This window comes from Lissotriton vulgaris, chromosome 2_1 (assembly GCF_964263255.1).
Source record: "Lissotriton vulgaris chromosome 2_1, aLisVul1.2, whole genome shotgun sequence".
NCBI classification, from domain to species: Eukaryota; Metazoa; Chordata; class Amphibia; order Caudata; family Salamandridae; genus Lissotriton; species Lissotriton vulgaris.
In genome coordinates, this window is record NC_141687.1 from 288,426,370 (window position 1) to 288,454,162 (window position 27,793).

At 45.8% G+C, this 27,793-nt stretch overlaps 1 protein-coding gene across 4 annotated transcripts in view; it reads right to left on the bottom strand.

The window, feature by feature from the left end:
- DHX40 (DEAH-box helicase 40) overlaps nucleotides 1-27,793 on the bottom strand; it is a 377,067-nt gene that overhangs the window by 231,811 nt on the left and 117,463 nt on the right. For all 4 annotated transcript variants that reach the window (XM_086954961.1, XM_086954958.1, XM_086954959.1 and 1 more), the window contains one exon: nucleotides 2,963-3,062. In XM_086954961.1, the coding sequence (XP_086811087.1) occupies nucleotides 2,963-3,062 (100 nt within the window). The remainder of the gene's footprint in view (nucleotides 1-2,962; nucleotides 3,063-27,793) is intronic.

The following is a 27,793-nucleotide window of genomic DNA, read 5'->3' on the forward strand; positions in this document are numbered from 1 at the left end:
CCAGCACTACCTTGCCCTAAAGGCTCTGAAAGTAGGCTTTTTGGCCAAGGCAGATAGCAGGAAGTGCCAGGAAGTTGATATGGAAATCCTGCTGTTGGTGTGACCAGAGACCCGAACTGTCAAACTGTAGAGGTGCACTCCCCAAACATTTAGAGCCGCATCTGTGGTGATGGGCACCAGCGGAATAGGGTCACTAAGAGCAATAAGTACTGTTCTTTATCAACATTAGATCCTGCAGATAACCCTCTGCTTGTGACCATTGTGTCGAGAGGAAGTCCTTCAACGGGTGCATATGTAGTCTGGCATGGGAAACTATTGCGATGGAGGAGGCTAATATCTCTAGTAAGCGCATCACTGTTCTGACTGAAAGATGACAATTTGGCTAAAAAAGTAGCAGAAACTGCTGAAAAGCTAGCACTCTTTGAGGATTGGTAAAGGCCCTGGTAGTGAGGGCACTACGAATTAAGTTCAGAAATGAATAATTGATTGGGGCTGAAGGTGGCATTCGGTAACATGTATTGTACGTGCCAAAATGTGCAGCAGGGAGATGGATGCTTCCGTGTGTGCAGACACTGCTGCCTGCTTGTGCTCTTGATCAGCCAAACATCTAGATATGGGAAAAACACCTGGGCCCCCTCTTCTTTCACGGCTAGGCATTTGGAAAATTCCCTTGAGGCCTTGGTGAGCTTTAAGGGGAGTACCTCGAACTGGTAGGTTTGTCCACCTACCACGAAGTGAAGGTAGCACTGATGAGCAAGAAGGATGGGCATGCATGTGCAATAAGGCGTTCTTCAGATCCACAGTGGTTATGCTGCAGCAGGGTGATATGGAAATGTTCGGAGAATTTGTTGAGGGGCTTGAGGTCAAGGGTTGATATGAGAGTTGTCTTTTTTGGGAATTAGAAAGTATAGGAAGTAAACCCCTGTGCTTTGGTGTTGTAAGGACACTGGCTCTATAGCGTTTTTGAGCAGGAGCCTGTATACCTCTTCTTGAAGGCGGCATCGGTGTTCCGCGGTTAAGGTATGTGCACGGGGTGGAGCATTTGGTAGGGTTGAGAGAAGTTCTAGACAATTCCAAGCTGGACGATGTCTAGAACCCATCGGTTTGAGTTGATTTAGTCCCAATGTAGGAGAAACTCCTGAGATCACACCCTGACAGGTGACATATGATCGGAGGGGATGCATAGCAAATCAGAAAATGGAGGTAGAGGCTCACTTGGTGAGGATTTTCTGCCCTTATTGTTGTTACCCCGATATGATCCCTTTGTGTCGGTCCTACCCCCTTGATGATGGTATGGCAGGCATTAATATAACTGGAGCTGTTCTGGGGAAGTAGCCTTCGGTGTGCCCCTGTACAGCGGACTACATAAGGACAACCTTCTGGGTGGTGTGTCAAAGGGAAGATTAAATAGGTGTTGCTGTACCTCTGGCTTAAAACCAGAAATAAGGAGTCGTGTGCCTGCATAAGATTATAGAGGAGTTAACCTCTCTGGCTGGGGAAACATCCTTTACAACGCAACTTTTACCACGCAGTGCCTTTACGACGCAACCTTTACAACGCATTGCGCTGGGGGGCGCTCTAGGATAGGGAATAAGTTTAATTTACTATCCAACACCTTCCCTAGTGTCCATGGGGACTGGAGTTGGAATAGTAAATTAAACTATTCACTATCCAGCACCCCAAAGCGCTATGCGTTGTAAAAACCGCGTTGTAAAGGCATGCGTGGTAAAAGCATGCGTTGTAATGTCATACATCCCTCTGGCTGCTGTATGAGCAGCAGCCAATGGTGGCATTCGACATAATTTTGTCTTTGATAAAAATTTCTCCCCCCCCCTCCTCCCAAACTATTCTGGGAGGTGCTGTAGGCTCATCCCACTGAACCTTGTCGTACTGTGAGAGGAGAATCACAGAATTAGAAATGTACCAATGTGTGGTGAACCCAGGCACCACCACCATTATTCCAGTGGTATTGATTCACTTGCTTCCTTATCTGGTGGGGGAAGGCATCCCCTATGGGCAGTACAGCAGCCAGTTTACAAGCTGTGTGCACCAGATAAGAGTCCAGAGGGTTGTAGCCATTGATGTAAGTAGAGTCTGAGGTAGAAGGTTAGAACCTTTTCCCCTCTCTTGGAGTAACTACCCGGGTGCTGACAGGCTCTTTGAAGGTGGCTGTTGCTCAGGGTAGGAGTAAAGATGGTGACTGGAGGCACGAAAGGAATGGCCAAACTCAAATTGTCCCACAATATAAGTACACTCCCCTATGCTTCACAGTTCGGTTTGTGCAATGTAAATACCCATACAAACAGGAATGTAAGTGGAGGTAGGAAATCCTGCGGGTCAGATGAGGTAATTAAGCCACTTTGTGTATGGGATTCGATGATTGAACATTTTAGAGTGTTATTTAGTGTTCACAACTAGCACTGCAGTTTCAAGCCAGCATGAACCCTCTTTATCAATGCATGCATATGTGCAGATTCACAGACCATAGACAATAAAAGGAGTAGCAGCAAATGCTTCTGTCATAAAGAAAGTTCTATATCACTAATTAAAGGACCTCACATGGGGCCAAACAGAGCGAAATTGTGATGTCCGATGTTTGGCAATTTGGCCAACATAGATCTAGACTGAAAAACACCACCTATAGTAAACAAAAAATGTGCCAGAAGGCAATGACCCACAACGGCTCACAGTGTGTGTGGGTTTGACCTGGTGATCGAGAAGTACAAGTTTAGGCTAAACCTTTAGAGAGAAAAATGTATCACCAATAGATTTCAACATAACACAAACACATGCTAGAGATGTAGCCTAGTGGCTAAGCTAAGGTGTCATCTGTTAAACTAGGAGGCTGGAGTATTCATTCTGCTTTCACATGACCAAACTAAGAAAACAGCCTTACTTCAGGTATTACGCACTTCACGAAATAAAAGACAAATTGAACCCTTGTCTTTTAAACTAAGTGTACCTGATGCCTGGAATTGTTAAAGACGTAGCAGCAATATTTGTAGACAGAATACACTTTCTAACTCCAGCAGGTGGTGGAAGAAAGATTTCCTTCTGTTGGTCTAAATAAAAAAAATAAAAAAAAACACACGTTATTCCTCAAATCAGATGACTATAAACAACATGCAATATCAAAGGAATCTGACAGTGTGCTAGACGATAATATATGCTCTGTTATATATCCAATACTTCAATACCGAAATAAAGAAAGGCATCAGTTAGCCCACACTTTGGAACAGACATTATCCATACTAATATAATAAAGAGAGAGCCCAAACCTTTGAGGCAGGTAATCTCAGGAACCACAGCACCAATCGCAACACCCAATACAGCGTTGGAAAGGGCAGTTGCAGCAGAAGGACATAGGCTATGCAGACGCCCACCAGATACATTTAAAAGGTAAAAAAAACGTGCCAGCAAAGTAGTCCCTTGTGGGCGTGTCTGCGTTGTGCTGTGGGCGTGTGTTGGGGGCGTGACGAATGCTGGGGTCGTGTGGTACGTTCCGCCATTCATGCCATATCTCATATCGTGTGCTAATCCCACCCTGCTCCCTTTAAATACCCCTGCACCCCATAATCATAACCCACCCTTACTCCTTAAAATACCCCAACACCCTTAAACACTAACCCAACTTAACCCTATAAATATACCCTGTACCCCAAAAACCAAACCTAACCCTAAAAATACCCCAGTACCCCAAAACCCAAACCTAGCCCTGAACCCTATAAATACCCCTGTACCTCAAATCCAAACCTACCCCTGCACCCTAAAAATACCCCTGTACCCCAAAACCCAAACCTAGCCCTGAACCCTTAAAATACCCCTGTACCCCAAAACCCAAACCTACCACTGAGCCCTAAAAATACCCCTATACTCCAAAACCCTAACCTAGTCCTGAACCCTAAAAATACCCCTGTACCCCAAAACCCATACCTATCCCTTAACCCTAAAACTATATCTGAACCCTTAAAATACCCAAACACCCCAAAACATATACATCAGTACCCCAAAACATATACCCCTATACCCATACTTACCTTATCCAAACATAAAAAAAACATGCTTTTACCATTCATGCATTTACAACGAATTTCGTTGTAAATGTATGCGTGGTAAAAGCATATAAAATGTAATGCCATGCGTTATAATGGCATTGTGGAGTCATGGTACTTTCGTAATGAAAGTATGCGGAGTGATGGTATGCGGAAAGAAAGTTGCGGAATAATGGGTGTTTACCCTCCCCCGGTAAGTACATTGGTGGCCCAGCGGCCCACATCGCCAGCAACCAACACTCTCGCCCGCTAAAGAAACCCTCCATCAACCCCCCCAGCAAGAAAGCCACCTGGTTCACAGAAGAACTCCAGACCTCCAAACACACATGCCGGAAGCTGGAGAAGAAATGACGCAGCCACATTACCTCCCACCTAAGAGACCTGCACTGGCTCCCCGTCAACAAGAGGATCACCTTCAAGCTCCTCACCCACACACACAAAGCACTCCACAACATCGGACCAGCCTACTTGAACAACAGACTCAACTTCTACACCCCCGCCCGCCAGCTCTGCTCTGCCAGCCTCGCCCTCGCCGTCGTCCGCGCATCTAACGAACAACCTCCGGTGGCAGATCCTTCTCCTTCCTCGCCGCCAAGAACTGGAACACCCTCCCCACCCATCTGCGGCAGACCCAGGATCTGCTCACTTTCATGAAGCTCCTCAAGACCTGGTTCTTCGAGCAGTAGCAGCAGCCCCTCCCCTCAGCGCCTTGAGATCCTCACAGGTAAGTAGTGCGCTTTACAAATTCTTGATTGATTGATTAAAGGATTTTTTTTATAAATTGACAAGAGGAATTAGAAATGTATTGATACTGTTGGTCTAAAGTAATCTGGTGACTCACATGCTACTTTCTAAACCCATTCCTATCAAATACAAGCAATAACTAACTTACTCATGGGAATTTGGGGGTAACACTGGGTTGATGATGGAGCACTACTACTAATCATAAAAAAGTGTTTTCTATAAAGTGCACAGTTACGTCGGGAGTAGTTTCCCAGCACTAGGGTTTCCTGTCCTCTACCATGAACACAAACACTAGATATTAGACAAGATGGAGCTTTTAAAAGAGAACTCCGACTTCTCCTGTCTAAGTGAAAGGGGGGATGAGTTCCACAGTCTAGCCATTAAAAAGCTGAATGAGCATCCTCTAATGCGTAATTTTTAATTCTAGGAATGACTGCAAGCTGAGCATTGGCTGATCTGAGAAATCCTTTTGGAGAGTAGGCTGAAATCATAGTCTTCAAGTAGCCATACCCTTTGCCATTAAGAATCCTATGGCAACAGCATAGAGCTTTGAAAGAAACTCTTTCCGACAAAGGGAGCCAATGCAATTTGACTAAGATAGGAGTTGATAGGGAGTGTCTAGGCAAGTTCAGCAGCAAACATGTTGCCATATTCTGCACACTCTGGAGTCGCATCATGCATGCCTGCAAAACTCAGAGATATAGAACATTACAGTAGTCCCGTCTAGACATAAGAGATTACAGTTTTCCTGGTTACTTCTTACAGATAAGGAAGAATTTTTTTCAGTGAATTTACGGTACCAAAGCACTGTCCTGCCAAGATTGTAATTTGGCTTTCAAATGACCTTTTAGAATAAAATTCAGATTCTGCACGTTAGGTTAAGGCAGACAAAACAGTTGCAAGGTGTTTGGCCGCCATGAGGTGGACCAAATAGACGGCTGTTTAACTAGGACCAGAACCTTAGTTTTACCTGCATTCAATCTGAGGCAGCTGAGACTCCTCCAATCTACTGTCTCAGTTAAACATGACAGGAATTGTGCTGCCAGGCCGATGGAGTTTTGGGACAGGGTAACTATTAATTGGTGTCATCAGTGTATGACACAATTGAGAGACTAAATCTCTCAACAATATCTGCAAGAGGATGCAGGACAGACCCGGAGTCACTCCCTGCTGGAGTGGGAAGATTTTCGAGATAAAAGGTTTAAGTGGCACCTGAAAGGTGCGGCTCAGCAAAAAAGACGCCAGCCATTGTAGCGTCATGCTGCAAATCCCATAGTTTTGCAGCCGTTCTAATAGGAGGCTCTGGGACACAGTATCAAATGATGCATTGAGGTCCAGCAGGAGCAACACAATCTTGTTCCCTCTATCCCTGGCTTGGCTGTAGCTTGAGAAGCAAACAGAAGAGCTGATTCTTTACTGTACTGAAGACGAAATCCTGATTGAGTCTCAGGCACTATAGTAGCAGGTTTCCATGCGTAATGTACCCGACCACTAGGAAAAGAGCAATTGAACAAGTTACACAACACTGAGGCGATACATAAAGCACCACGTTCCAAGATCATAGGAGTAGAAGAGTCAGAGTGAGCCCCTGATTTTACCGATGCCATGATCTAGATGACTTCTTAAAAATGGTGATGGGTTTAAAATCAGAGAGATGTTCTCTATCCTCAATGAGTTCGAACCAAGTTTGGATGCACAGAATATTTCTGGTAGCATGTTAATCTACAGCACTACATGTCACAAAATGATATTTTCAAGTTAAGTGACATTTCCCGTTGGAGGCATGTGTGGCAGTAGATACGCTGCTGTGCATAGACCGTAAAGCAGTCCTCTCAAAAAGGAGTTGCTAGCCCGTGGGTGTTGCAGATCGTTGAAAGAGTGTACATAGACCTGCCTGACCAACATTAGCTTCTTGGTGGGTTAGGACACCCACAGAGTAATGATTTGTAAAAGTGTGTGGTGTGGACCAGGTAGCTGCTTAGCATAAATCAGCTTTAGGGATGGCAACAGGGGCTCCTTTCTTTTGAGTAGAGTGTGCACTAAGAGGGGTGGGTAGGGTTCTTTTAGCTTTAGCATAGTATGTCTGGATGTATTTAACTATCCATCTGGCAATTCCGGACTTTGATAGAGCCTTTCCTTTGTAGGTTTAGGGGAAAAAAAAGTTGTTGGGCCTTTCTAAATGGTCTGGTTCTATGAACGTAGTATATGAGGGCTTGTTTTACATCCAAAGTATGGAGAGCCCGTTCTGCAACTGAATCAGGCTTTGGGGTAAAAAACAGAAATGGCAATGGACTGATTAAAGTGTAAGAAAGACGCTATCGTAAGGAGGAATTTGGGGTGGGTGCAGAGGACAACCTTATCCCTATGTACTTGGAAAGAAGGTTCTTCCGGGTTAATGTCAGAAGCTCACTGACACATCTGAGAGAGGTGATAACAACTATAAATGCCACTTTCCTGAACTGAAGGGGACAACAGTGGAGCGGCCCAAATGGAGGGCCCATGAGTCGTGTAAGTATGGGCCCATTTGGGTGCCACCGGATGAGGGTGAGGGACATCTGCCAAAGCCTCCCAACCACAAATGGAAGAGGAAGAGGAGGAAAAGTGTAGGGAAATATCCCTGACCAGTTCATCCAGAGTGCATTGCCGCTGGACTGTTGGTGTGGGAACCTGGAGGCGTTTATCTGTAGGAAGCCCCATCTGTGAAAGTAGCGGAGGAGGACTTGCGGTTGGAGTTCCCACTCGTGGACTTGTTGCTGCATCCTGCTGAGAAGGCTAGCAAAATGGTTGCCCATTCCCGGAAGAAACTTTTTTAGCAAATTAATTTTGTGACAGAGAGCCCAAAGCCAAATGCTCAGGGATAACTGAGACAGTTGTGGAGAGAGTGTCCCACCTTGTGTTTGAAGGTAATACATGGCTGAGATCCTGGACAGTCAGATCTTATAAGTGTGCGACCCAACCCATAAGGGAGGCGTCCACAGTAACAACTATCTTTGGATTTAGATTGAGGAAAGGATGCCACAGCAACAGGTGGTTGGTGTTCCGACAAAACTAGATAGTAACAATGTCACTGCACTTGAGTCCAGTGCTACGCTAAGCATTCTTGCTACAGACTAATATGAAGCCTGGCATGAAGTATTATGACAATGTAGGAAGCGATCATGCCTAGGAGGCACATGACTCTTCTGAATGTGAGTAATTGATTTGGTTGGAACAAAGAGAGCAGTGGCTTAAAGGACTGGATCCTAGCAGGATTTGGATATGCTATGCCTACCTCCGAGTTGAGAATAGCCCGTAGCTAGGGTTAGATCTGGAGGGGTTGGAGGTGGGATTTTGTGGCATCGATAGTAAACCCTAAGCAATGAAGGTCCATTGTGAACTGTGTGTTTGTGTCACTGCTTGTGGGTGGCACTTTTGATTAGGCAGTCATCCAGATATGGGAAAACATGGATGCCCTGTCTGCACATCCACCACAGCAAGGCACTTGGTAAACACCTGAGGTGCAATAGTGACACCAGGGGGAAGCATTTTGAATTAGTAATGCTGACCACAAACCTGAGATACCCGGCAATGAGATGGATGTATTGATATGTGGAAATAGGCATCCTTCAGGTCAACCGAGCCATAAAATTCGCCTTGCTGAAAAAATTGAATGACATCCTCAAGTGTAAACAAATGAAAATTCTCTGACAGGATGTATTTGTTTAGGGGCTTGAGGACAAGAATAGGCCTGAGGGACCATTCTTTTTTGGGTATTAGGAAGTACATGGAGTACACTCCAGTGCCTTTGTGATGGCAGGGGATGATTTCTATAGCCCTTTTGAGAAGGACTTTGACTGCCTCCTTGTGTAGCCTTTGTTAGTGTGGTGAGAGTCTGCGTTTGTGAGGTGGAATGGTGGGAGGCATGTAAGTGAACTCCAGACAATAGCCATGTTCGATAATATCCAACACCCACTAATCTGAGGGGACGGTTTGCAATGTGGGAAAGACGCTTGTAGCCCCGCCACGACCGGTGTTGTGAGGTAAGGGAAGAAGGGGCAAGTCAGGGTTTGGTGGTAGCTACCCTGGTCTCTGCCTCTAGAATTGTTTGCCCTATAGTACCCTCTAAAATAACCCCTGGGGGAGGATTGCTGGCCCTGGATATGTTGATAAGATGTGGAGGATTCAGGGGAGCTGGTCTTTAAGCATTCTCAGTAAGGAGTGTAGGGAAAGGAGCCACAGGGAGTGGGTGTTTGCAGTGCCTCCATTGCTTTATCTGTTTGCATATCTTTCTTGATCTTCTCTAATGCTTGGTCCACTTGTTGACCAATGAGATTGTAACAAATAGGGCATGTTCAGCAAGTTCTGCTGAACTTCTGGCTTAAAGCCAGAGATACTGAGCCAGGCGTGTTTGTGTGGCAGGATAGTGGAATTTACCACCCTGGCAGCAGTTTAAGCTGCATCTAGGGCACAACAAATAGTGGTGTTGGCTATCAGCCTGCCCTCAGACACCATCTTTTGGCCCCTTTTCCTATGCTCCTCTGGGAGCTATAAGAGAAATTCCTCCATTTCGTCCCAGTGGGCACAATCATAGCTTGTTAGAAAACCGACAGAATTAGCTAAACCCCAGTGGTTGAGCAATTGGTTGGCCACCCTTTTCCCTGCCGCTATGCGTTTGCTTTCCTTTTCTGGTGCTGAGGCATCCCCGCTGACCTGGGAGTTGTCTCACTTATGAGCAGTAGTGACCACCAGAGTGTCAGGTGGGAGTTGACCCCAAATATAGATTGGTCAGAAGGGGAGGCTTTTTAGTTATCTAACCTAGGTGTTACAAACCTAGCTCAGACAGAGTCTTTAAAAATGTCAGGAGTGTGATGTAACATGCCCTTGAGCATGGGGAGGTGGCGAGTGGTGGAGAGAATTTCGTAGAAGAAGTCCTCGTCTAAGGGCTCAGAGGCACCCCTCCCAATCATCCGGACGGGAGGGGCGGGCGGGATAAAAGTAGGTTTCTGTGTCTCCTAGTGGTCATAAGTGATACTCAAAGTACAGCCCAAGAGCCACCTGCGGACCTCCTAACCTTTACGTGTGGCTCCCTGCTGAAGGACAGCACTGGACAGCACTGGAGTGCTGTTTACTTAAGACAGCAGTACATTTTAGAAAGATGTTAAATAAATGGGCAAGCGGTTATTTACAAGATAACTTTAGTAAAATAAAAGAAGCACAAAAAAAGGTATCCTGCACCTCTTAACTTTACGAATACTGGCATTTTAATACATGGGTGTTGCACCATGCCTTAAAAATGAATGTCTCTTCAAAATTCAAAAAGTTTATTCATTAACAAGCAGAAACGTTTCATCATTAGTACATCGGATTATATTAGTGCATTGAGAAGTATATTTAAAAGTTATACAGGCACATGCATCAAAGCCTTTTGCGATCGCAAACGGTGCGATTCACAAAAATCGGCAATTAGTGATAGCAAAATTAGCTTTTGAAATGCATCAAGGGTCAAGGCCCTCGCAATTTGAGAATTCGCAATTAAATGCGAGTTCTCAAATTGCGATTTCATTTAAGGAATCACATTTTGTGATTTCTTAAAGCAATGCAAGAACCACTTGAAGTAGCGATTTCACTACTAGGGGGTTCAAATTACCATGAAGTTGAACTTCATGGTAATTTGCAAAAACCTTGAAAAATGCACTAAAGTGCATTTTTCAAAGTTCGATTTTACACACACACACACATGCCCTTGGGCATGTGTGTGTGCAAGATGTACTCATGCAGATTTCAGGGGTGTAATAGGGTGTCCTTTTGACACCCTGGCACCCTCTAAATAGTATTCTCAATTTGCGATTATCGAATTGAGAATCGCAAATTGAGAATGTCTTCCCATTCATTCCTATGGGCCTCTAGGCCCATAGGAATGAATGGGGAGGTATTCCTTAATTGCGACTCGGAATTTGCCAGTCGCAATTAAAGAATGTTTAGAAATCGCTAATTTTTAAGCGATTTCTACATGCACAGGCTTTAGCGATTCCTTAAGTGCGATTCCTTAAAAATCGCAGAAGCCAACATTGATGCATGTGCCTAATAGTTTTCAAAAAAGAGCATTAAAAAATTCATGTCTCCTCCCACCATGACAACAATACTAATAGTGAACCAAGAGGCAAGTCAGTGGTCACGTCGAACCTTGTGGGTGGCCTGGGTTTTTGGTATACATGGGCAACATTCAGGTTTATTAAATCAAACGCTATAGAAGGTTTTGTACAGTTTCATATCCTAAACACATATTTCAAGGTTGTCTCACGTGTGAAATGAATAAAAAAAAGCCAAAGAGACATACAACAATTGCTTAGGATCACACAATTTCGTTAAGTGGGGAAGCTGGGATTGATTGTAGGTTTTTGGCTTTCACACTGTGAAATTCTATTTCATTACAATTCAATAATGTAGTGACTTCTTTTTTTACACTTGACTCCCCCGAGGTAGTGATAGCAAGTAGAGAAGGATGGTAGAGGGCTAGCGATTCAGGTACTGCATAACACAGTATTGTTAAATTTATCACTCCTCTAGTCATTACGGGACTAATTGAGAGGGCAGTATGGAATGAAACCCTCAAAATAACTCCATGACTCACTAACCACAACATGTACATGCTTTGCAACTGCAATGCTCACCTTACCCCCCACCAAGCTGGCATCAATGCAGCTCTCGGGCAACCACAAACCATATTTTGTGACAACGGGGAAGATGCTTGATTATCCATGGTCTACATCATAGGAGTCCCATGGGTCACCCTGTGGAGGAGTGTCAAAGGTGTTATCACCCTCCCAATACCAACCAGTGTCATAGTGTGGGGACCAGTGATGTGTGAAGTCAAGAGGGTCCCCTGGAGTAGTAGGCAGGGAAGGCGAAGGCTGAGTCACAAGTCTAGGGGGTGGTGGTGCGTGGTGTAAGGGATTGGTAGTCGTATTCACCTTCTTGCATTGTTTTGCCAGAATATGAATGCCCAAGGTCTCCTCTAAGGACAGCTAACATTTGGAGGGTAGAACAGCAAGACTCTAAGAGTGGACAAATATTCGGCCAAAGTGGGGGTAAAAAAACGTAATGTTTCTGCCTTGAGCTCCTCCTGCAGCTTATACAGAATCAACTCGAGTGTGCTAGTGTCAGACTTGCTGGTCGACACCAAAGTCTTCGGCTATGAGGGTGCCTTCGGTTTTGCCACCAGGTTCTGGTCGGTGTTGGCACATGTCGGTGTTGCCGATGCCGGTGCCAAAGCTGTCAATATCAATGGCTTCTATGGTGCCAAACCAGAATTGGGTGAAGCATCCGAAGTGATTTGTTGATGCCGACCATACCTCCAAGGCCTGTGTTTGGTGCTCCAGAGTCGCTGCATGCCCTTTGGCCAAAGGTTGCCCAGGTTGAGGGCGGTATTGAGGGGGAGGGGCTGCTGGGCTGCCAGATGGTCCTCGATTTCCAGGTCGGAGCCAGAACTTTCTTCAGTGGAGAAATCCTCTTAATCCACAGCTGATGGTTGTGGGTAATGTTCTCCCTCAATATCCTCAGGTCTGAAGAGGTCTGGAGTGCCGTCTCCGCCACTATGTGACATCTCAAGTAGACGACTGCGACGTTCATGAAGAGTCTTCTTGCAACAGATGGAGCGGCAAGCGTCGCATGCATCCTCATTATGTTCCAGCAATAGGCACAGATTGCAGACCTGATGTAGATCGGCCCAAGGATATTTTGTGTCGCAGCAAGGACAATACTAGAATAGAGGCTGTTCCATCATCGTCAAGATATGGTGGAGAGATAGGACGGAGAGGCTGGAGTAGGCCTTGTAGGGAGAAGCCCAGGAAGGGCAGCAGTCGAGCCGCAACCTGCTCGAGCGAAGTAATAAACATTGGCCCACGATAGAAAGTAAGGGAGATGCAATCGAAGTACAATACCAATATAGGGAAGGAACTGTGTGTAAAGAACCGCAATAGTATTGACCCAGAGCACACGTCTGAACCCGACGGTATAAAGAAAACAATCTAAAAATGGTGTGGATAACCATGCAAATCATCAAGAGGAGGAGTCACAGTACCTTATGATTCAAAAGACTTCTTCAAAGAAAAACAACTTGCACACATCAGGGCCCAACACTAGATGGTAGGAATACACACAGCATGTGTATCTACAGGTATGCATGGCACGAACACAGTTACCTACGTCAAATTGTAACTGTGAAAATAGGAACTGTAAGCCAGAATGATTGGGAGCTAAATGTAAACTGAAAGCTTCTCCTAACTCTCTCTTACATGGATGATAGTGTGGAGAAAGACCATGGTAGGACAAAGACCGTAGTTAGGACACAACCCATTTCATATGAAAATTGCCAGGATTGCAAGGCTGAGAAGATACAACTCCATAACTCTTGATTATTATATGACTGGAAGAAACAGAGAAACATAACTTCACATAGAATTTTATTTCCTTAGATGTTCAAGCATTTATAGTTCGGTATTTCAGCATGTTTTTCAACAAACTGCACCTTTGTCTTCAATCAATCAGGGTTTTGTGAAGCACACTACCCACCGTGAGGGTCTTATGGTGCTGGAGGTGGGTGTGAGCAGCTCCGTTGGGGTCATTCGAAGAACCAGGTCATGAGGTCCTTCCTGAATTGGTGCAGTGTCTGGCTTCATCAGAGGAGAAGGGGGAGTTCGTTCCAGGTTTTGGCAGCGAGGTAGGAGAAGGATCTTTCACCTGCTCTGGTCCTGTGAAAATGTGGGACGGTGGCTAAGGCGAGGTCGGCTCAGCGGAGGTTTCTCTTGGGGGCGTGGAAGGATATTCGGTCGTTGAGGTATTGGGGTCTGGTGTTGTGGAGGGCTTTGTAGGCATGTGTGAGCAGCTTGAAGGTTATTCTCTTTTCGATGGGGAGCCGGTGGAGGTTGTGGAGTTGTTGGGTGATGTGGTTGTGCCAGGGGATATTGAGGATAAGTCTGGCTTCGGCGTTCTGGACGGTCTTGAGTTGCAGAGGGGTTTTTTGTTGATTCCAGCGTAGAGGGAATTCCTGTGGTCCAGTCTGCTGGTGATGAGTGCGTGAGTGATGGTTTTCCTTGAGTCTGGGGGATCCCTGTGAACAACTTGTGAAGTATGCGGAGGGTGTTGAAAAATGAGGAGGATACAGCGTTGATCTAGTGATTCATGGTGAGAGATGAGTCAAGTATGGTGGTGAGGTTGAACGCATGGTCCATTGGGGTGGGTGGGTTACCAAGGGCAGGGGGCCACAGGTGTTGTTCCATGCAGAGGGGGTGGAGCAGAGGATAACAACTTCTGTTTTTTCTGAGTTGAGCTTCAGGCAGCTGTTCCTCATCCAGGTTGCAACAGCTTTCATCACTTCTTGGAACTTGTGCCAGGTGATGTCGGGTTCCTTGGTGATGGAGAGGAGGAGCTTGGTGTCATCGGCGTAGGAGACAATGTGGAGCCTGTAGTTTCTGACGACGGTTGCGAGGGGGGCCATGTAGACGTTGAAGAGTTTGGGACTGAGGGGTACTATGCATCTGATCTCTGTCGGTTCTGACAGTCTTATTCTTTGTGTTCTGCTTGAGAGGAAAGATCGTATTCAGTCTAAGGCCTTTCCTTGGCTGCCGGCGTCATGGAGCCTAGTGGCTAGTGTGCGGTTGGATACTTTGTCGAAGGCTGCTGATGGGTCCAGGAGGATGGTGACTGCTGTATGCCTTGGTCAAGGAGGGCACAGATATCGTTGGTGGTGGCGAGGAAGGTGGTCTCGATGCTGTGGTTGCTGAGGAATCTGGATTGAGAGGTGTCTAGGATTGATTTCCATGAAGTGTGCTAGCTGGGTGTTTCCAGCCTTTCCAATGACTTTGGCATCAAAAGAAAGCAGTGAGATGGGTCTGAAGTTCTTGTGGTCCGTCGGGTCTGTGGGGGGCTTCTTTAGGAGGGGGTTAACTTTGGTGGGCTTCCAGTTGTCGGGGAATGTGGCTTCCTCGAGGGAGCAGTTGATAGTAGCTCGGGTGCGATGGCAGTGGTGGCCTTGTGGAAGATGTGCGGCGGGCAGGGGTCAGAAGGTGCTCCGGAGAGGATGATTTTAATTGTCTTTAAGGTGTCTTCTGTGGAGAGAGGGGTCCAGGTCGGAAGGGTCTGTTAGGTGGAGTCGCTGGGCGCGGGGGTTGGGGCGGTGCAGTGGTCTTGGTCGTCGAAGTTGTTGAAGAGCGTGTTGATCTTGAGATGAAAGAAGGAGCAGAGTTTGTTGTAGAGGTCTTGGGAGGTAGGGACATCGGTTGTTTTGCTGCTGGGTTAGCCAAATCCCTGTATGACGGCGAAGAGTTCCTTGGAGTTGTAGATGCTGGAGAGGATTTGGTCTTGGATGAAGATTTTCTTTGTTGATTTGAGCAGTTGGTGGTGTGCTGTGATGGCTGTTTTGTAGGCGGGGCATGCTTCCGGGGTTTTGCAATTTTTCCACGTCTTCTCCAGTCACTGGCAGGAGCGCTTAGATTCTTGGAGATCTGTGGTAAACTAGTTGGCTTTCTTGTTGTGTCGTCTTGCGGTGTTCTGGAGGGGGGCGAGAGTGTTGGCGCAGTTGGCAATCCATTGGTGGAAGTTGCTTGCCACTGTGTTGGGGGTGGAGTGCAGGTGAGGACGGAGGTGAGGTGTTCTTCAGAAACTTTGTTCCAGCTTCTGCGTGGGAGGCGGTGTGTGTGCTTGTGTGCTTGTGTGCGATGAGTTTGGTAACAGAGAAATGAATGCAGTGGTGGTGGGTCCAGTGCAGTTCCGTGGTGTGGCTGAAGCAAAATGTTGTTCCCTCGGGTGAAGATGGGGTTGAGTTTGAGTTCCTGCTGTGTGAGTGGGGGTGGAGACAAGTTGCTTCTATCCTATGTTGGTGAGGTTCTCCAGGAGGGCGGTGGTGTTGGGGTCGCTGTGTCCAGGTGGAAGTTCAGGTCTCCTAGTAGTCTTTACAGGTGGTGGCGTGGGGTGCGATGTGGTCAGCGATGGCGTTGGCGAAGGGGCTGGGGGGTCAAGGAGGTCAGTAGGCGAGTGTTCCACCAAGTGTCGTTCTTGGGTTGGGCTGGATCTGGAAGTGGATGTGCTTCATGAGGGGCGAAGTGTCGTCCAAGTTGGTGGTTGTCAATCGGAGGGAGCTTTTGTGGATGATGGCGAGGCCTCCTCCTGGGTGGTATTTTCTCAGGACCTCAAATCCATCGGGGATGGCGGTTACAATGTCAGTCGCGGAGCTGGCGGTGGTCTAGTTCTCGGTGAGGAAGGAGACGTTGGGCATGAGTGTTAAGAAGGTCCTAGATTTCTACAGCATGTCTGTGTTATGTTATGTTACTATGTTTTTGTATAGCGCAAATCACCACTGGTCTCTAAGCGCTTTCACAGAAAAAGTACACAACATGCTGCAGCCGGAGGGCCATCCGCCATCAAACACACAATTAGAGTATTGGTGTTATCTTTTTAACCCCTTGCATGCTGAAGACGAACCCCAGCCGTCATGCACTACGGTGCTCGTGTGCTGATGACGGCTGGGGTTCGTCATGGCCCGCCCCTGTTCATTTGTTTACAGCACAGGGGCGGAAACGGGCCAGCAGTGAAGGGGTTAAACAGGTGGGTCTTTAACTCCTTTCTGAAAGACAGTAACACTGACTCCCCTTGCAAGGTTGCGGGTAACTCATTCCAGATTTGCGGAAGGAGTACCGACAAAGCTATGCCACCCTTCGATTTAAGATTAAATCGAGGTTGAGTTAGTTTACAAGCTTTGCCAGAGCGCAAGGCTCTGCCCGGGGTGTACTTCCTCAGACGATCTTTAATGTAATAAGGGGCTTCTCCATAGATGGCTTTATGGGCTATACAGAGACATTTAAACTGCACTCTATGTTCGATAGGCAGCCAGTGCAGCTTCAGAAGGCGTCGCACGAGTTCTCCTCGGTAGGGAAAAAATCAGCCTGGCCGCATCATTCTGCACTACCTGCAGTTACCTAAGAAGCTTCCACGGCAGACCTAAATAAAGAGCATTGCCACAGTCCAGCCGAGAGATAACTGTGGTGGACTCAATAGATTGCAGTGTGGGGACCGAGAGGATAGGTACCAGTTTCCGGAGTTGCCTGAGCAGGCCAATACAAGAGCCTACCACCGCTGAGACTTGAGGGGCCATGGACAGGTCTGCGTCAATTTTTTATCCTAAGCTTTTGACTACTCTTCCTGGAGTTGGCACCTCCCCTAATTCTGGGGGCCAGAAAAGCTCACACCAAGGACGATCTTGTTTAGGGATGACCAACACCTCAGTTTTCTCTGCGTTAACTTTTAGAAGATTGTTTGTCATCCAGTTAAACGTGAATATGAGCAGATTCTTTACAGAGTCTTGTGCCTGGCTTGTATTCTTGAGCTGGACTAACAATTGAGTGTCGTCCGCATAGTTAAAAACTTGACAGTTCCTGTGCGTAAGTTCCTCCACTAAAGGTTGAAGATAGATATTAAATAGCAGCGGAGACAGTGCCGACCCCTGGGTAACGCCACAGGTCACAACACTAGCATCGGTTAGTTGGTCTCCCATTTGCACTCTCCGAGTACGACCAGTAAGGAAGGATTTGAGCCATTTAAGTGCTTGCCCTGTTAGTCCTAGTTTCAAAATACGGTTCAGCAGGATGGCATGGCTGACCGTATCGAAATCTGCTGACAGATCTAAGAGAATCAGGGCACATGGATGTTTATTGTCATCCCTGATTCTCAGATCGTCAACAACCGTGGCCATCACCAGCTCCGTGCTACGTTGTGAGCGGAAGCGTGCCTGTCTGGGGTGGAGTAGACCATGTTCCTCCAGGTAGCAGGCCAGAGTATTCAAGACCTGCTTTTCCAAGATCTTTCCTATAAACGGGAGTTGGGAAATGGGCCTATAGTTTTTAGAGCCTTGATATCTGCTCCTGCCTTTTTCAGGAGGGGGATAACCCTGGCTTCCTTCAGATTCGCTGGCAGGTAACCTGAATCCAGTGACTCATTCAGAAGACTCAGCAACTGCCTATCCAAACCTGGCTAGGCCATTTGGAATATTCTCGGAGGGCAAGGGTCCACACTGGATCCTGATTTCATTTGGTGCGCAATTACTGCCAGACTCCCTTCATCCAAGCATGGAATACTGTTCAGATTCCAAGCCAACTTCTGGCTTGGAATCTGAGAATTAGGTAGATCTAGGGATGTGGGGTCGGTCAGAGTGCTTGTGATGTCCATAATAATATCCTGCACTTTCTGAAGAAAGAACTTCTGGAAGGTATCACAGTCCGGGCGATCATTTATTGGGACTTTACCTTCCAGCTGCGTTAGTTCCCTCAGGATAGAAAAAATCTCCCTTTGCTTATTCCCAGCACGGCCAATTCTGTCCTCATAAAAGGCTGCCTTCCTCAACAATATATCAGTCTTATATTTAGACAGAAGTTCCTTGTAGGTTTCAAATTCTGCCCGGCTATAATTGAGTCTCCACCTTCTCTCTGCTTGACGCAGAGCTTGTTTTTTTCCTCTCTCAGCGAAACATCGAACCAGGGGTCTCCCTTTCCTTTCACTCTGGTCCTCTCTATCCGTTCAAGGGCAAGAGTATCAAGAACAGCCTGAAACCACGACATTAGTGCTGTAAGTTGATGGTCTAGGTTTCCCTCACTCATGTCTGGGGGCGGGGTAGAGAGAAGCGTGGAGACCAAAGATTCAGCTTCCACCTTCTTCCAGGATCGAACCTTCCTCCAAAGAGGATCAGATGATACAGGTAAAGAATCACACGGAACCCAACATTTAACCAGAGAGTGGTCTGACCAAACACAAGGACTGACATCTATTATCTCTGCCCGAGGCATAGAAGACCAAATCAGGTCAAGAGTGTGTCCCTTGACATGGGTAGGGCCAGTGACCAGTTGTGACAGGTTGAGCGAGGACAGGTTGGTTTCAAACCCTGCCTCTGCGGGGTCTCTGAGTAACTTATCCCAGTGATAGTTAAAGTCCCCTACTACCAGGAGAAATTTGTATCTTGATCCCAGGTCTGTTAAGAACTCCAGGAAGGCTTCGTTGAAATCTGGGGAACTTTTTGGTGGACGATACACTACTAACAACATAATGCAGGAGGATTTCAGGGAAATTTTTATACCCAGTAGCTCTGCACTGTCGCAGTTTTCGGCGACCATATGTGTCACCCTAAGATTTTTTTTAAATAATATTACAACCCCCCCCCCCTCTACACTCTCCGGGTCGGTTATACCACATTGCATCATATTCTAGCGGTAATGCAGCCAAAATGTCAGGGGTAGATGATGCACCCAGCCATGTTTGAGAGAGGGCTAAAATGTCAATATCCCCATCAAGAAGGAGAGAGAACACTTCCAAATGGTGTTTTTGCAAAGATCGTGTATTTAGCACAGCTACTTTTAGGCCCTGGATCGTATGAGAATGGAGCTGTTTCTGAGGTAGTGGGAGTTCTTTCACTCCCCGCAATAGTGACTCTTCACGTAACCTGGCTACCGTAGTGCAATCTAGTACCTCGTCACTGGTTCTAATGGCCAGAAGGGTCTCGCCGGGATAGATATGAAATTGGTTAGGAGTTCCGGCCCCCGGGCCCGTCGTGGCGCAGACGAGCTTGCCTCTGGCGCGCCAACGGCGCGCCCGATGCGCGTGCGCTTGCATTCTGGGTCTCTAAATAGTGCTTGGCAGGAGTCCATGCAACACTAGTGCGCTACCCAAGATGGCGTCTTGGGAGCGTCTAGGAGTCCCTGGTCCCTCACCCAAGATAGCGGTAGGGAGGCGAGACAGCGCGAGGCTCACCCAAATGGTGAGTGATGAAAATCAATTTTTATTGTGCAGGCAATGCGGAACAGTAAATGTGCATGAGCAATTAAAAACAATTCATTAGCCCGCTGTACCCCCTGTGCAGGTAGTGTACGTTGAGGAGGATGCAGCTCAGTGGTTGTGTGGGTTGGGGGTGGCCGCCTGGGTCCGGAGGTAGGTTTAGGTGTGGTGGCAGTGTTGGTAGGAGATCAGGCCTTCATGTTGCTTGGCATCAAGCGCTGGCAGTTGTCTTCATCAAGAGAAGATAGGATTTTGAAGTCTGTATCACCGCTTTTACTATTGTTGATAAGATACTGTGTTCAGCAGTCTTGTACAGCTTGTTTCCATCTCATTTGCTAGATTACAAAACAGTAGTACCATCCATCTCATAGTTAGGAAAGTTTCGACATTAACTGGACCAGCCCTTCAAAGATTTTCTGCAGGAACTGCAGTGTTTTCTGTACCATTAGTAATGGCAGAGGATTTAAGATTTCTGAATGTCCTAACATGTCACTAGCGCTAAACCATCACTACTCTGAGAAAACAGCAAAATTACGGCACTTCCATAGCATATGCAAGTGGGTGGGTTCCTCATGTCCACATGGCTACATTTAGCCTGCCAAGCCTAATAATAGCCCAGGACATTGCTGAGGTAAAATACTGTTACAGTATCTTTTTGTTTTACCACAGGGCAGTTACAGCAGATCTATACAAGCTTTGCATGCTTGAAAGAAGGATGCCATACTTTTTTGGTTTCATTGAATGACAAAACATCATATTTCCACCCTTTTCAACATGTTCCCTGCAATAATGCTCCACAGATACCATATCTTCTCAAGTGCACATTTCAATGGTCAAACCTTTTATTTCCTTCAGATCTGTGGGTAGCAGAGAAAATACCAGTGATTTACCACAGTTTATACACAGTCCTAGTACTTTCCAAAACTGATACACTACTCCGGGGACATTTGTAGACCATTTTTCTATAAACCATACATTTTGAAGATGCAAAGCAAGTATACACATTTGAACACCACACACTAGTCAAGCGTAATAACAAGCAAATGAACACAGCAATAAAAGTAGAGAAGAGTGGTTATATCCTAATCGTCCTATCCTGGCAAATAGAGTGGTTATATCTCAATCATACTATCCTTGTGCAAGGCATTTATAATAATCTGAAGATGAGAATCATGTCAAAGGTGGCATATGCTATTACCTTTAACATACGTTGAGGGTCACTTTAAAGAAACGGGAGCCCTATTAGTTATAGATTTCGTAGAGAGAACGCATCCTAGAGAACTGTCAAAAAGCTGGTGTGAGAGGATACAGCATAGTCAATCAGTGGACTACAGGTCCTATCAATTTTTGACGTTTTAGAACACAGGAGATTTTTTCTTATACTACATTTGTTCCAAATCTAATCCCACCACTGCTTAGCAGGAGCCAGCAATGGATTTTTCATAACTAAGCATTAGACAATTTTGCGAGAACCAACATGTGGAAGATACGCGCAATACTATCATATCAAAGGACATAAACTTTTTTTGTCCACTTGTTGGGGTCAACATTTCCTGAAAGTACATCTTGTCAGTAAATACTCATTACTGGGCTACACTATCGCATAAAGCTCATCATCCCTCTAACTCAGGAGAAAGCCTTCGAAAATATATAACTTGTGGTAAATTAGCAGGAGCAATGTACTATCAGATTTTAAGTGCATTCTCTCTTAGTATGAATCTTGAGATTTCCTAGGTATTATGGTCAATGTCTTTTTCCACAACAGCTTGCATGTGGCAATTTCTTTTACCAAGCTCTCATAGCTCCCTGGTTTAAAAAAAAAACCTTTAGTGAAAAAAGTGACTTATACATGTCAGAGACAGTGTGTCCACCATCACCGTGTGACCTTAGTTGTTTCATATGAGTTAGCTGTCTTGTACATCCAAATTTAATTATCATGTTGGTCTACTAATGGTAATGATTTTTATGTGGAATATACGTGATTCTGCATCTGTGGTCTAGATGAGAAGGAAGGAATTAATGGAGTGACAGGGCCTGGAAAGGTGGAGAAGCAAATTTCTTTCTTAGCTTTATCCCAGTATTGGAAGGCATGTGAAACTAAGTAGAGCTTTAAATGAGAGTATAGAGATCCAGAGCACTCTGTTCAGGACCAGGCTCCACAAATTCAGTTCAAGTGGGGGGAGTCACTAAAATATGGGATCCAACTATGGACGTCAGCGGAAAAATATAACCTATTGAATTTGAAATAATTGTTGAACCTTTTGAATTTGGAATGGTGACTAAGAAATCCTGATCATTTTTAGAATTCATGTTTTTGTGTAAAATCATCAGTGCTTTTTGAGGGAGGAGAATCTGTCATGAAATAGAGAACATAGTCTGCCTACAGGGCGAGTTTCTGGTTCCTGTCTAACTAATAGTGAATAAGGATTGCTTAAAGAACAACGTAATCTCTGAGCTATTGCACCAGGGCTCGGCTGGCAAAGCAAATACTAGTGGCCATAAAGAGCACACTGACTAGGCAGGGCTAATTCTCTAGATAAACTATCAATTATTCAGAGTCTTGTTTTGGGAGATTGTAATAGTAATTTTTGTAATTTGGGACCAAAGTTACATTTTCGAAGGATGTTCTTACAAAACCCTGTTTGATGTCATGAAACATTGTTTAAGCATCTAGGCATAAAATAGTGAAAGTGTGAGTTATCAATAACAAGTTAACCCAATGAATACAGGCAGCCATTCCTGTGCATTTTCTTTTGGTAATGAAACTTCTTTGATTTTTTTATAAAATAGACAAAACATTTAGTTTCATTGTGTTTACAAAATCAGAGATAAAGCTTGAAAATATGGTCTTCCATCTTACAATCACCCACATGCTCTCCAGCCCATGATAATCCTATCAACTGCCCCAAAGATTGGTGTACTATGGGGGCAACCTCTGGCTATGTATATTGGTTCTTCCAGCTTTGCACAAGAATCCACACCCGCTCTACACTCAGGCATTCCAGTTATACGCAGAATATTGTACCTTGATCGAGCTTCTAAAACTTCTGCCTTGTTTTGCAGTGTCTCCAAAAATGTTGCCATACGTTTTTGCGTTTCAATGGTTACATTTTGCTGGTCTCTGGCATCAAACACTCTTTTTTCTACGATGTCGATTCTTTCAGCTTGCTTGTCCATTCTTTCGGACATACGATCCAAGCAGCACGTGAGGGAGTCTATTTTACTGTCTATAGTTGAGAAGCTTTGTTGCATAGAGGTAAGTATGGCCTGCAAATCTCCCCCAAGTTCAGCTCTTGAGGCCCCTTGTTCCGTGGACAAGGTCGCAGAGTCATCATCCCTGGTCCTGGTGGACTTGTGTTGCTTAAGTTGCAACTTTGGCTAGACTTATCAGGTTTTCCCATAGTTCAATGGATAAACATAACATAACATGTGTATTTGAAAAGCGCACGTTCACCGCTATGGGTATCTTGGCGCTGAATAACAGATGTTTGTTGTTACCCAACTTAATGGTACTCATTTTATCGACCTCAGATGAATGAAAGGCCGAGTGGACACACCAGGATTTGAACCTGTGACCATGAGGTCGAATACAGGCCCTTGCAGTAGACACATTAGTCCACTGAGCCACCAGACCCAGGATAATGTGTACTATGTGAAGTGCAGGAGATAGGGGGATATTGGTAGGGTGAAATGGACGTATCAATGTCAGCTCCTGGTATGCCGATAATGGTAGCAAATGATCACAATAGTCATCAATGGCCTTCTGCTGCAGGGTGTTTAGAAATGTTTTCGTGGTGTCTTTCCGTGAGGTCACCCCCTTCAGTATATAGCTCAATGAGAGGCCTGCTCCGGCCCAGCCCCAAGCACCACAATCCCCCCCCCCTCCGCCTCTCACCTGGGCCTGGTAATGTCGAGGGACTGGAATCATTATATGGCAGTAGCATGGGACCCCCAGCCGGGGCGTCTCATCAGCGGGGAAGGTAGCACAGTCCTGGTGTGGGCCGCACAGGCAGGCCCTGGCAGTCCTCGGCCACCGCGCCAGGGCTGAGACCCGCTAGGCTCAGACCACACTGCAGTCACAGATGAGCACACAGGGCCTTTGAACCGCAGCAAATAGTCACCCTGAACACAGACGGCCAGAGAATCAGGGCAGCCCTCAACTATTGAGGCACCGTGATCCCCGAGCCAGGAACAACGACACACACCACTCGGTGAGCCGCACTCTCATCGACTACACACTACCACGGATCTCTGGTGTAGGCTGGTCGATTCACTCGTCAAAGGATCCGTTCAGCATCGGAAAGTCCATTAATTCAAGGCACACTTTTAGGCACCAGAAATTACGGGGATATGCGCCAAATTATGCCGGATTGTTAATCGGTCTCGGGAGGTCTCTCAGGCTGCAGCCATCTTTGAGCAAGGCCATCTCCGCCCCCCATCCTCAAAATGATTAAATCAGAAACAAAGCCTTTCTACAGGTTGTTTTAAGTTTAATTTGAACTGCAGTAACATGGAGAAGGTGATATTTATTTATTTTGAAGTTTTATATAGCGCTGACCAGACCAGAGTGTATTGGAGCACTTTGCAACAGTCCTTCTGCAAAAGATCACAAAATACAATAATTGTAAATGTAAATGTAAATCCAGTATTTGTATAGCACACAAATCACCCCTGAAGGGGTATCTCGGCGCTGGGGGCCGTTGGGAAGATTAAGCGAGCTATTGCCCAGAGTCGCATGGTGCTGGGCAGACCCCTGCCACCGGAGCCGGGGATCGAACCGTGATCCCCAGCGTCCAGCGTCAGTCGCCTTGGCCACTGCGCCACACCAAATATGGACGGAGACTTTCAGCGGATTGTGTAACAAAGGGGCAATGTAGACTTGGAATGCCTTCAACGAGTGGCATAGTCATGGGCAGAGCTCCTTTTCCAAGGTGTAGTGTCATCAGCGCTTCTGTGGCTGCTGTCCCTTCGCTAAGGAACAATCTGGGAAAAGGTTGTTGAGCTGACCTTTGAATTTTGAAAAAGATGGGATAGCTCTGATGTGCGGGAGAATAGTGTTCCAGATTTTGGTACAATACAGGTCAAAAAAGACTGGAGAATGGTGCAATATAGAAGTACAAATACACAAGGCCTGGGTGTTGCTCACAAAGCCAGTAATCAGCGGAAATTAATTACATCCAAATTAAGTTTCTCTGGCATGGAAAGTTTGTGATGTCTGTCAGAGCTTAATCCTCAATGGTTTTCAAGAGGGATGTTGTATCCCCGAACAAATCAGTATGACTGGAAAGTGATCAATCAGAATCCACAACTGCCTTAAAAAGACCTACGAGGAGGTTTAACCCTGAAAATGCAGAGAGGGCATGTAGGATTAACAATGACACATCTCTACCAATGAGTTAGCCATTATTAGCAACACATTAAACCTATTAGTTCTTAAATAATGTGCAAGTGAATCAATTAGTTAATATAACAAGGTTTCCTGGGGCCACAGTTGAAAAATAACATTGAAAATAATACCCCTCTTTTCAAACAATCATTAGAACAATAACACGGATGTTAAAATGTACTCCAGCCTTTGTAAGTATACTTTCTCTGAGCCGACCATTAAGTAAAGGATACTGGGAAAATAAAATAACAGCACACATAGAAACTAGAAATTTAACCCACTCAAAGTATTTCACCCTGTAGCCGTTAAGAGGATCAGGGAGTCATATGAAAGCTGCTCACAGGTACTCCCTTTGCAGGTCAGGTCCAGTCCCTAGTACACTACATTCCCACCAAACATCAGAACAGTACAGGATGGATTGGCAAAGGCGCATACCACATTCACTAAAAATGGCAACTTAAGCAACAATTATAATGCTGTGCACATCAGCTGTACCATAGCTATTAACAGCACTCTTGTAAGCACCACCCTTCCTTGGATAAATGTATACAATTGCCTCACATGTTAAGTAATTAGAGGCATTTCTTTTCATTATCTATATTTTTAGAGGTTATTTAGTTATTGACTATAGCAATGCAGTATCATACTGTTTCTTGCTGCATCTCAAACACCCCATTCAGGGGCTGGTCTTGTCTTTCTGACTACGCTACCAATTTTGCAACGAAGAGGGGTAAGCGTCAGAGTGACCTAGGTAGATTCTCCCGGCTACGCGCCAACTGGTCTAAAACTTGTGCCTTCTCCATCTCCCTGGAAGCCAGCTCCAGCTGCGGTGGCACAGCTGGGCATCAAATAGGAATCTCAAACTTTGTGATACCTTGGGATGAACATTTACCATAAAATCAATGATCTTGGTGGGGGGAACCCTACGAGCCCCAATGGGTAAAATGGAATTATGGCATTCCCTCAAGTTGCCCATAATGGTGCAAATAACGTTGTCTAAAATAGTAATACTGCCACAAAAACAATACTACTTTGCAAACCTCCCTGTTTGGATCTCTCTACTCTGGTTTAAGTCACTGGACATACTACTGAGGTTGATGATATGGGATGGCGGGCTGCATAGGATATCTCTAGGTGTACTGAGGAGCCCTCCTCCAGAGGGTGCCCTTGGTGCCCCCCGAGTATGAAACGGATCACCTGGCGGCACAGCTTCACTGGGTAGCCACATGGTTGGATGGCTGAGGAATGGGTAACATGGGTGAGAGGGATCAGCAGGGAACCTTAGTGGCACAGCAATTGGGCACCAAACATCACAATGATGAGCACCCAAGACTGCTCCAAATTACCCTGCACTGCTTGAGGAGAGTTCTTCTCAAAACTACCCACTGCTAACTATACACGCCGGCACTCCCATTGCTAGGATCCCCACAACACGGGGGAGCATGTTATAGCTGGGAGACTAAAGGCGTGGACAGAGGCAGGATCCAGACGATGAGAAAATGTTAGCAAGATGGGAAGTTCTGGGAGTTGGAGATAGCGCCTTGAGACGCTCCCTGCGATCTGTATGGGAAGAATACCACACCGACCCACCATAATATGAAACTGCAAATAAGACTGACATCTGAAGGAAGCCACAGATGCATGTCCTGGCTGTATTTGCCTTGTTATCTATGGCTCTGAAGCCCTGATAAAGAGGAGAACCTACTGAGAGGACGTGGTGGGCAGAGAACTAAGGGATAATGAATGGGCCGCTAAACTAAGGCACCCCTGCCAGGTGTCTAGAAACACCAGGTTTAAATACACACAATTCAATTATCTACACACCACTTACCTTACACCCTATAGATTAAATGTCATTGCTGGCCCTGCAGACAAAAGCTGACCCAGGTGTACTCTGAGGGATGCGTATTTTATCCACATCATGTGGACATGCCTGGTGATTAAGACCTTCTGGCAGGAGGTGACCTCCAGATTCGAAAAAGTGGTGGGGGGGGAAAGGGGGCTCACCTCAACACACTTGAGATATTCCTCTTGGGGCTGCATGCAAGACCAAAACATGGGAGAGTGGTCGTCAAACGTTTTGCTGTAGCCTTAGTGCTCACTGAGCAAGCTAATGCAATGGACTGTTGATCTCCAGAGGGTTCGCCCCGGTGCAGATGGAAGGAAGAAATGAAGAAGTGCAAATACCCAATCACAGACTTATGGGATGACCTTGTCACCCCGTTTATCAAAACACCAGACTAAACAAGACTATTATGAGGGCCATCTGCACTCTACGCTGGCGGACAGGCGACTGCTGATATCACCATTTCCTAGGAGCAAGGGCGACATGAACACCAGTTGAATTGTGGGGGGACTGAAACAGACACATTACAACACATGTGAATGTACGTTTTGCCAAGGAAGATGGACAGGCAACATTTAATTTCTTTTATCATAGGTTTGAATGCATTTTGCTTCCTGTAAAGCCTTGTAAGCACATAAGGTATGTACAACCAGTTCTCTTCACACAATGGTCGAACGACACCGCAATGCCTGGGGTAGGAAACTGAAGGAATGGCTGAACTGTGGCCTGGACTAATGCTAGCTCCAAGGGGGCATGGTTGAACGTATCTTAACTACATTTGTACGTTGAATGAATGGCTACTTGCTTTTTAAAAATCAATAAATACACTTTGAAAATAAACCCATATATATGTTTCTCACAACAATAAAGCAGCATCTCTGCAAAACCTTTGAAAACCTAGTTCCCTGCCTCTATGTCATCCTGTGTCCATTTGATCAGACAGGTTTTAGATTTTCGAGCTTTCCAAATACC